The sequence below is a fragment of the Lipotes vexillifer genome, unplaced genomic scaffold, assembly GCF_000442215.2.
Source record: "Lipotes vexillifer unplaced genomic scaffold, Lipotes_vexillifer_v1.1 scaffold91, whole genome shotgun sequence".
In the NCBI taxonomy this organism is placed as follows: domain Eukaryota; kingdom Metazoa; phylum Chordata; class Mammalia; order Artiodactyla; family Lipotidae; genus Lipotes; species Lipotes vexillifer.
In genome coordinates this window covers 422,600-433,653 of record NW_006777583.1, presented here as the reverse complement: position 1 = coordinate 433,653, position 11,054 = coordinate 422,600, and the positions used below count along the sequence as shown (strand labels likewise).

Sequence of the window (11,054 nt, the reverse complement as noted above, 5' to 3'; positions counted from 1 at the left end):
GGAAGATACAAGAAATGTTTAACAAAGACCTCAAATAACTAAAGAAGAAACAAGCAGAAATGAACAATACAATAATTGAAAAGAAAAATACACTAGAAAGAATCAATAGCAGAATAACTGAGGCAGAAGAATGGATAAGTAAGCTGGAAGACAGAATGGTGGAAATCACTGCTGCAGAATGGAATAAAGAAAAAAGAATGAAAAGAAATGAGGACAGTCTAAGAGACCTCTGGGGCAACATTCAGTGCACCAACGTTTGCATTATAGGGATTCCAGAAGGAAAAGAGAAAGAGTAAGCATCTGAGAAAATACTTGAAGAGATAATAGCTGAAAACTTCCCTAACATGGGAAAGGAAACAGTCACCCACCTCCAGGAAGGACAGAGAGTCCCAGCAGGATAACCCAAGGAGGAACATGCCAAGACACACAGTAATCAAGCTGACAAAAACTAAAGATAAAGAAAAAATATTAAAAGCAACATGGGAAAAGCAACAAATAACCTACAAGGGAACTCCCATAAAGTTATCTGCTGATTTCTCATCAGAAACTCTGCAGGCCATAAGGTAGTGGCACCATATACTTAAGGTGATGAAAGAGAAGAACCTACAACCAAGAATACTCTACCCAGCAAGGCTCGCACTGAGATTCAATGGAGAAATCAAAAGCTTTAAAAACAAGCAAAAACTAAGAATTCAGCACCACCAGACCAGCTGTGCAACAAATGCTAAAGGAATTTCTCTAGGAAGAAAAGAAAGGGCCACAACTAGAAACAAGAAACTTATGAATGGAAAAGCTCAGCAGTAAAGGCAAACATAAAGGTAGGAAATCATCCAAACACAAATATGATATCAAAACCAGCAACTGTGAGAAGAGGAGAGCACAAATGCAGGATATTGGAAATGCACTTGAAATTAAAAGACCAGCGACTTAAAACAATCTTGTTTATATATAGAATGCTATGTCAAAACCTCATGGTAACCACAAACTGAAAAGTTACAATAGATACACACACAAAAAGAAAAGGGAATCCAAACACAACACTGAAGTTAGTCATCAACTCACAAGGGAAAAGAATAAAAGAGTAAGGGAAGAAAAAAGAGCTACAAAAACAAATCCCAAACAATTAACAAAATGGCAAAAAGAACATATATATCAATAATTAAATTAAATGTAAACAGATTAAATGCTCCAACCAAAGGACACAGACTGGCTGAATGGATACAAAAACAAGACCTGTATATGTGCTGCCTACAAGAGACCCCTTTCAGCCCTAGGGACACATATAGACTGAAAGTGAGGGAATGAAAAAAGGTATTCCATGAAAATGGAAATCACAACAAAGCTGGAGTAGCAATAATCATATCAGGGAAAATAGACTTTAAAATAAAGACTGTTAGAAGAGACAAAGATGGACACTACATAATGATCAAGGGGTCAATCCAAGAAGAAGATATAACATTTGTAAATATATATGCATCCAACATAGGAGCACCTCAATATATAAGGCAAATACTAACAGCCATAAAAGGAGAAGGCAGTACCACAATAATAGTGGGGGACTTTAACACCCCACTTTCATCAATGGACAGATCATCCAGACAGAAAATCAATAAGCAAATAGAGGCCTTAAATGACACATTAGACAAGATGGACTTAACTGTTAGTTACAGGTCATTTTGTTTGAAAGCAGCACAATACACTTTTTTTCTCAAGTGCACATGGAACATTCTTCAGGATAGATCACATGCTGGGCTGCAAAGAGAGCCTCAGTAAATTTAAGAAAACTGAAATCATATCAAGCATCTCCTCCAAGCACAATGATATGAGATTAAAAATCAACTACAAGAAAAAAACTGTAAAAAAACCCAGAAACACATGGAGGCTAAACAATATGCCACTAAACAGCCAATTGATCACTGAAGAAATCAGAGGAAATAAAAAAATACCTAGAGACAAATGAAAACAAAAGCAAGATGATCCAAAATCTATGGGATGCAGCAAAAGCATTTCTAAGAGGGAAGTTTATAACAATACAATCTTACCTCAGGAAACAAGAAGAATCTCAAACAACCTAACCTTATACCTAAAGCAACTAGAGAAAGAAGAACAAACAAACTCCAAAGTTAGTAGAAGAAAGAAAATCATAAAGATCAGAGCAGAAATAAATGACATAGAGAAAAAGAAAACAATAGAAAAGATCTATGAAACTAAAAGTTGGTTCTTTGAAAAGATAAATACATATGATAAACCTTTAGCAAGACTCATCAAGAAAAAGAGGGATAGGGCTCACATCTATAAAATTAGAAAGGAAAAAGGAGAAGTTACAACTGAAACCTCAGAAATACAAAGGATCATGAGATACTACTATAAGCAACTATATGCCAATAAAATGGATATCCTAGAAGAAATGGACAAATTCTTAGAAACGTACACTTCCAAGACTAAACCAGGAGGAAATAAAAAATATGAACAGACCAACCACAAGTACTGAAGTTGAAACTGTGATTTAAAAACTCCCAACAAACAAAAGTCCAAGACCAGATGGCTTCACAGGCAAATTCTATCAAACATTTAGGGAAGAGTTATCATCTATCCTTCTCAAACTATTCCAAAGATTGCAGAGGAAGGAACACTCTCAAACTCATTCTATGAGGCCACTATCAACCTGATGCCAAAACCAGAAAAAGATACCACAATAAAAGAAAATTACAGGCCAAAATCACTGATGAACATAGACGCAAAAATCCTCAACAAAATACTAGCAAACAGAATCCAACAACACATTAAAAGGATCATACACCATGATCAAGTAGGATTTATCCCAGGGATGCAAGGATTTTTCAATATCTGCAAATCAATCAGTGTTATACAGCACATCAACAGACTGAAGAATAAAAACCATATGATCATCTCAATAGATGCAGAAAAAGCTTTTGACAAATTCAACACCCATTTATGATAAAAACTCTCCACAAAGTGGGCATAGAAGCAACCTACCTCAACATAATAAAGGCCATATATGACAAACGTACAGCTAACATCATACTCAATGGTGAAAGGCTGAGAGCATTTCCTCTAAGATCAGGAATAAGAAAAGGATGTCCACTCTTGCCACTTTTATTCAACATAGTTTTGGAAGTTTTAGCCATGGCAATCAGAGAAGAAAAAGAAATAAAAGGAATCCAAATTGGAAAAGAAAAAGTAAAACTGTCACTGTTTCCAGATGACATGATAGTATACATAGAAAATCCTAAAGATGCTACTGGAAAACTCCTAGAGTTCATCAGTGAATTCAGTAAAGTTGCAGGCTACAAATAAATACACAGAGATCTGTTGCATTTCTATACATTAACAACAAAAAATCAGAAAGAGAAATTAAAGAAACAAACCCATTCACCACCATATCAAAAAGAATAAAATACCTAGGAATAAACCTACCTAAGGAGGCAAAAGCCCTGTACTCAGAAAACTATAAGATACTGATGAAAGAAATTGAAGTTAACAGAAACAGATAGAATCATATACCAAGTTCTTGAACTGGAAGAATCAATATTGTCAAAATGACTATACTACCCCAGGCAATCTACAGATTCAATATAATCCCTATCAAATTACCATGGCTTTTTTCACAGAACTAGAACCAAATATCTTAAAGTTTGTATAGAGACACAAAAGACCTCAAATAACCAAAGCAATCTTGAGAAAGAAAAATGGAGCTGGAGGAATCAGACTCCCTGACTTCCAACTATACTACAAAGCCACAGTCATTGAAACAATATGGTACTGACACAAAAACAGAAATATAGATCAATGGAAGAGGGTAGAAAGCCCAGAAATATACCCTTGCCCCTATGGTCAATTAATCTATGACAAAGGAGGCAAGACTATATAATGGAGAAAAGACAGTCTCTTCAATAAAGGGTGCTGGGAAAACTGAACAGCTGCATGTAAAAAAATAAAGATTGGATACTATGAAACTCTTAGAGGAAAATATGACATCAATTACAGCAATATTTTTTTTCAGTCGGTCTCCTAGAGTAATGGAAATAAAAACAAAATTAAACAAAATTAAATAAATGGGACCTAATTAAACTCAAAAGCTTTTGTACAGCAAAGGAAACCATAAAAATGAAAAGACAACCAACAGAATGGGAGAAAATATTTGCAAATGATGCTACCAACAAGGGATCAATCTCCCAAATTTACAAACATCACATGTGGCTCAATATCAAAAAAACAAACAATCCAATCAAAAAATGGGCACCAGACCTAACTAGACATTTCTCCAAAGAAGACATAAAGATGGCTAAGAGGCACATGAAAAGATGCTCAACATTGCTAATTATTAGAGAAATGCAAATCAAAACTATAATGAGGTATCACCACACACCAGTCAGAATGGCCATCATCAAAAAATCTAAAAGCAACAAATGATGGAGAGGGTGTGGAGAAGACGGAACCCTCCTACACTGTTGGTGGGAATGTAAATTGGTTACAGCCACTATGGAGAACAGGATGGAGGTTCCTAAGAAACTAAAAGTAGAGCTACCATATGATCCAGCATTCCCACTCCTGGGCATATATCCAGAGAAAATAGTGGTTCAAAAGAATACATGAACCCCAATGCTCATTGCAGCACTGTTTACAATAGCCAAGACATGGGAGCAACCTAAATGTCCATTGACAGATGAATGGATAAAGAAGATGTGGTACGTATATACAATGGAACATTACTCAGCCATTAAAAAGTGAAATAATGCCATTTGTAGCAACATGAATGCACCTGGCGACTATCATACTAAGTGAAGTAAGTCAGACAGTGAAAGACAAATATCATATGATATCGCTTATATGTGGAATCTTAAAAAAAAACGATACAAATTCACTTATTCACAAAACAGAAAGACTCACACATTTGGAAAACAAACTTATGGTCACCAAAAGGGAAAGGTGGGGTGAGGGATAAATTGGGAGTTTGGGATTGCATTGTACACACAACTATATTTAAAATAGAAAACCAAAGTAACACAACATTGTAAATCAAGTACACTCCAATAAAAATTTAAAAAAATATATAACTAACAAGGACCTACTGTATAACACAGGGAACTCTGCTCAATATTCTGTAATAACCTAAATCAGAAAAGAATTTGAAATAGAATACACGTATATGTATAACTGAATCACTCTGCTGTACACCTGAAACTAACACAACATTGTTAATCAACTATACTCCAACATAAAATAAGAATTAAAATAAAGATGTCAGTCATCAATGGCCAGATGATGGATCCTTTAAAATTGGAAAAGCTTCTAATCTGGTAAATTTTAGAGAACTCTCATTATAAACAGCTGGTTTATTGGTACCTAAGGAAAGACCAGATCAAAAGGTGGATATAAAGAAATGTAATGTCTAACCTTAAGAAATCCCTTAATCTAAAACAAATAAACCAAATAAAAACCAAGCAAAGAAAAAAAATACTGAGTCCTCTCTCACCCTTGGCTCTCTTAATAAAAATGATGGAACCAAGAAAACAAAGCCTTCAGGTTTTAAGAATTTGACATTTTTGGAGTTAATTCATTACTACAGAATAACACCCTATCCTGGTGTGAGAGAAGTCAGTTTAGTCTGTTCAAACAAAAGGAAGTATCTGTGGGGCTGTAGGAGAGTAGATCCCAGAGGGATATGAAGGAAAATAAAATTAGGTAAATTTGGGGCAGATCAGGTAGAATTATGAGAGCCGTGGTTCCAGATTTGGACTCAGTTTACTGAGAGTGATGGGGAACTACTGTAGAGGATGATGAAACAAACCCACACACTTAGCCTAATCTGTAATGCTTTGAAACTTCTGTTAAAAAATGTAATGATTTCTTTCTTTTGAAGCTGATATTCAGCTTACCAGAAGTTTAATATGCTTTGATTAGAACTTAACAGATTATAAAACTGTGATTTAGGAGCTGAAAGGATCTCAGCTTAATACCTTAGATACTTTATAACATAAAACAAGGATGGATCTAAGTATCTTTCCATTGGAAACATTCAGAAATTTATGGAAAGTATGAAACTGACTTGTTAAAAGTAAAATAAAAAACAAAAACTTCTTAAAGTTTTCTCAGCTGTATTAAACTTTTATTGGAAAAGGGTGAATTATAATTAAAAATATACATAGCTTTATGCTACAGAAGGATACGCTTCTTGTTATTATTGTTCTGTTCAAAAGAAAGAGTTTGGCCACTTTATTTTTACTGTGAAGCTGATACAGCAGCCTTGATTTTATTTTTCCTTCTCAATAAGAAAAGCACATATTCGACATGTCAATGGCCATGATTGCTTCAATCCAAGCAGAGATGTGGAAATTGAAATAGGGGCCCAGTGGAGCTCTTACAGTCCATACATATAGGTGTTTCCGTGGTTTCCATTCACTTTGTAGCTGCCATATCAATGGCAAGGAAAATACGTTTGATTGGATTTGGCAGCAGTTTTCCTCTAACAATATTTTCAAGAGATGGGATTGTTCAGGGTTGAATTCTCAATTATTTCCTGCTGTAGGAAGAAGCTTAAAACAATGTCTCCAGCATCAGATGTAATTGGTTCTTCTATTGACTTGCGTTTTTAATGTTAAAATTATATTCCTCTGTGGGAAGAACTGACAGATACCATTCTTTCTCATGTATGCACTAATATCCTTGAAAACTAAGTGGGTCTTTTTGACAACTTATTTCTGTGTCTCTGAGATCAAAGCTCTTAAGAGTTCTGAGATCAAAGCACTAAGGAGATGGGACACAAGATGTAACAAGAATAATATTTTGAAAGTATTCAGCTAAATAGATTGTGGATTTTATTCTCCCCCCCCACATATCATGTTCCTTTATCATCATTTAAATATTATGGCACTCAAAGAGAAGAGGGAACACTCTTTTTTATACCAGCATTATTCACAATTGTAAGAAGGTGGAAGAAACCAAGTGTCCATTGATGGATGAATGAATAAACAAACTGTGGTTTATACATTTAATGGAATAGTATTCAGCATTAAAAAGGAAGGGAATTCTGTCATATGCTACAACATGGATGAACTTTGAGGACATTATGCTAAGTGAATAAGCCAGGCACAAAAGACAAATACTGTATGATTCCACTTATATGAGATTAAAAAGTAATTGGATTCATAGAAAAAAAGTAGAATAGTGTTTTGCCAGTGCCTGAGGGGAGGAAGAAATAGGGAGTTGCTGTTTAATGTATACAGAGTTTTAGTTTTGTAAGATGAAAAAATTCCTGAGATCTGTTGAACATCAGTGTGAATATACTTAACACTCCTGAGCTGTACACTTAAAAATGATTGAGATGGTAAATATTATGTGATATGTATTCTACCACTATATATATATTCAAAGAGACAAGATGGTGAATATCATATCAATAACGAGAAAGAAAGGGGATGTCTCTTACTGATAGAAAAATGAAGAAAGTAGACATTATACCACTGAACCCTGGAAAAGTTGGAAAAGAGAAAGAGAAGCATTGATATGAAGAGAGGTCCTATACATGTGTTCTTGTTTCTTCTCTGGGGATGTGACCTGACATAAACATCCAGGAAGGGTACGGAAAGAGTTAGGAGCATCAGGGCAAGCTTCCCTGGGGGTAGACAGGAAGGATACAGGCCTTTAGGAAAACACCTCATCCTTTTTATCCAGCATGGCACAGGGATGGTATTGCAGCATCTGCAAGGAAATAGCTGGATGGATGAATTGAGAGTGTCCATCTCATTTCTCTTTCTTGTGTGGGACTGGCTAGGGGTGGGAAAAGTTCCTGTAGGCTGAGAGGGTTTCATAAAGGATGCTAAAATGATGTCCCAGGAAACAGTACCTACAGATTTCACCTGAGAGACGCAGAACAGCACCACAATAAAGAAAGACTACGCATTCTGAAGCCAGTCTGAAGCCAGTGTACCTTGTTTCTGGTTTCTCTACCTTCTAGCTGTGTAAATCTGAACAAGTTAATTAACTTCTCTGTACATTAGTTTCACTCCTTAAGATGTAGTAATAATAATAATACCCACCTCACTTTGAGGATTTAATGAATTTGTACACATGAAAAACCTCACACAACACTTGACACACAGTCCTCAAAAATGTCAGTTATTATTATTATAATTATTACAAGTATTACCATTACTGAAAAGGGAATGGAAGGAGAGTGATCAAACCTATATTTGTCAACACTGCTTAAAAACACTAAGTCACCCCCCTTCACATGGCAATTCTAAAGCTTCCATCTTTTGCCACCTAAGTGAATATGGGTTAGGGGAAAACAGATGATCAGGTATAAAAAAAAAAAATTAAAAGCTAATTTTTTGTACATTGAGTTTAGTGTGAGTAAATTTTTTGATTCCACTACTTATGGGGTCCTCGAGTGTTCCTAATATGTGTACCTGCACCTAATATTTGTGGGATTCGGGTGAAGGTTACAACTAGAGGCCTGTATGCCATCTGCATAAATATTTCAATGATACAAATCAAGGTAACAAACTTAAAAGTTTTTTTTAATTTTAAATTCTATTTTTATTATATCTTTGATTTGAAACCTACACATTTACAATGAATTGGAAGGCCAGGCTTGAATTTAGAATTAGCATGCAGTTCCATGCTAGAACCTGGTGGGGCAGAGAAAGTAGGCCTTGTCCCTTGCCTCTTGCCCACCCGCTTCTTTCCCAGGTCAGTATGTCTTTCCCAGGTCAGTATGTCTCTGACCTGTACTGCAAGAAGCCTAAGGCACATGCATTTTGTCAGCCACATCATCAAGCTCCATCTACACACATCTTTGTAAACAGACACCGCTTGCACACTCCTCAGGCCAAGGGTTATAGACATCAGCTACATGGGCCACCCTCCCAGTACTTGAAGCATGGTATAATTGGGGAAGGGGCCTGGGCTTTAGGTGGACACATCGCTTTGGCGCAATCAACTTCTTGCCCCATAGAGAAGACCTTGGCCAGAAGACCAGAGCAGTGTTTGCTCCTGGAGCCTAGAGTAAGAGCTCTTCTTGCCTGTACCAGTGAGTGGCAATGTGCACCAGAAACTGATTCCAAATCCCTCAATTACAACTAGAGAGCAAAACTGTCCAAAGTTAGAGGCTATCCCAAACCTGAAAGAGAAACAGTATACAGTAGGGGCTAAAAGATATTCAACAGATAGAGGGATGGAAGTGACACATAAGGTTATCTCTAATACCTTTCTTAAAATCAGGCATTTTGAAAAGAATGAACCTCTTCCAGAAAGAGAAACCAAACTCCAGCAACAGCAACTCAGGCTGTGAATGTGGTGACTGGAGATGTACCATTTTCCACTGATTCTAAAAGCACGTTTATTTTACATTTTAACATCTTGAAATTGGACTGTTTCCTATAATTGATGATACTTTACAATGGCCACCAGCCAAGAAACAGTTGTGACGTGGTTGTCAATGCCTGAGCAGGCACAAACTTGATCGTAGCTGTTCACCACCAACTCCTCTTCTCTTGTGTGCGTTGTTGGCTCTGAACAAGTTGCATTGCATTGCTAGTTAAAATGTCTTCAAAAAGATAACACTAGGATTTGGCACTGAAACAAGTTAGCTTGTATGCAGGAAGACATAGAAACAGAACAGCAGGGCATAACTTAGATGTCAGTGAAACAAATGTTCATTATTGGAAGAATACCTACAACTTCAATGTTTGCAAAGTAACAACGAAGTGAATTATGGATCTTAACAGGAAGACAGGCACAAGTAGATGAAGCTAGTGTAACATTTTGTTATTGAGTTTATTGGTTACCTATTGCTACAATAATGTTGCATAACATCAGCGCAAAACTCAGTGGTTTAAAACAACTCATTTATCATGTGCATGTAGCTGAAGGTTATTTGGGGTTCAGCTGGCCTAAGTGGGAGTTACTTAGATGTCTCAGTTTCTCTGTTTCTGCTCTGTATGTTATGTGATTACATCAGAGTTTATTTATACATTCCCCTATTGATCATTGCTTCCAGTATGGGCACTAGACATTGTCATACAAGATGTTTTGTGGACAAATATTTTCATTTCTCCAGGTAGATAATGAGTAGTATAATGTCTAAGTTATAGATAAATAGAAGTTGAACTAAACAAAAAAAACTTGAAGGTTTTCCATAGTTGGTGTATCATTTTACACCCACCCCGTCAAAGTATGAGGGTTCTATTTGCTCCATATCTTCACCAATATTTGTATGAATGAGTCATCCCACCATCTTTTGGCCTGCAGTGTTTCTGATGAGAAGTCAGCTATCACTCTTAGTTATTTCTTTGGACTTAATGTGTTTTTCTCCCCTCTGCTTTAAGATTGTCTCTTTCTTTTGGGCTTTCAGCAAATTGACTATGATATGCCTAGATATGGCTTTCTTTATTCTACTCAGGGCCTGTTACTTGGCATTTGTTAAGCTTTGCAATCTGTGGATTGATATTTTTTGTTAAATTATTAAACATTTCGGCCATAAAACATGTTTTCTTCCTCATAATTTCATTTTTCTCCTTTTAGAACTCCAAACGCACATGTATTAGACAGCCTGATAATACCCAGAAGTTGCATATGCTCTATTTTTTTCCCACCTTTTTTCCCACTGTGTCCTTCATTTGGAAATTTTCCATTGATATACCTTTAAAATTAATGAGTCTTTCTTTTATACTATCCAACTTATTTTAATGCCCATACAATGTAATTTTGTTTTCAAATATTATGCATTTCAATTGTAGAAATTTGATTTTTTTATTTTCAAATTCCCACTTCTCTCCCCAAATAGTTCATCTCTTTAATAATTTATTCATCTTTTCCATAAGTTTCTTAACATATTTTTCATAGCTAAGTCCTGGAGCTGCTAATTCTAGTATCTGGGAAATTTCTAATTCTGTTTATATTGATTTTTTTCTCTTGGTAATGAGACATAATTTCCTGCTTCATCACATATCATAATGTTTTATTATATGCTGAATATTGTATATAAAATAACAATATAAAATTGTTCCAGAGAATGCAAGCCATTGCCC

General features: G+C 35.7%; 1 protein-coding gene across 1 annotated transcript in view; it reads left to right on the top strand.

The window, feature by feature from the left end:
* TMEM232 (transmembrane protein 232) overlaps nt 1-9,108 on the top strand; it is a 259,927-nt gene extending 250,819 nt beyond the window's left edge. Inside the window, 1 exon segment of the mRNA XM_007451224.1 lies at nt 8,716-9,108. Coding sequence (XP_007451286.1) covers nt 8,716-9,108 — 393 coding nt within the window.
* The last annotated feature ends 1,946 nt before the right edge of the window (nt 9,109-11,054 follow it).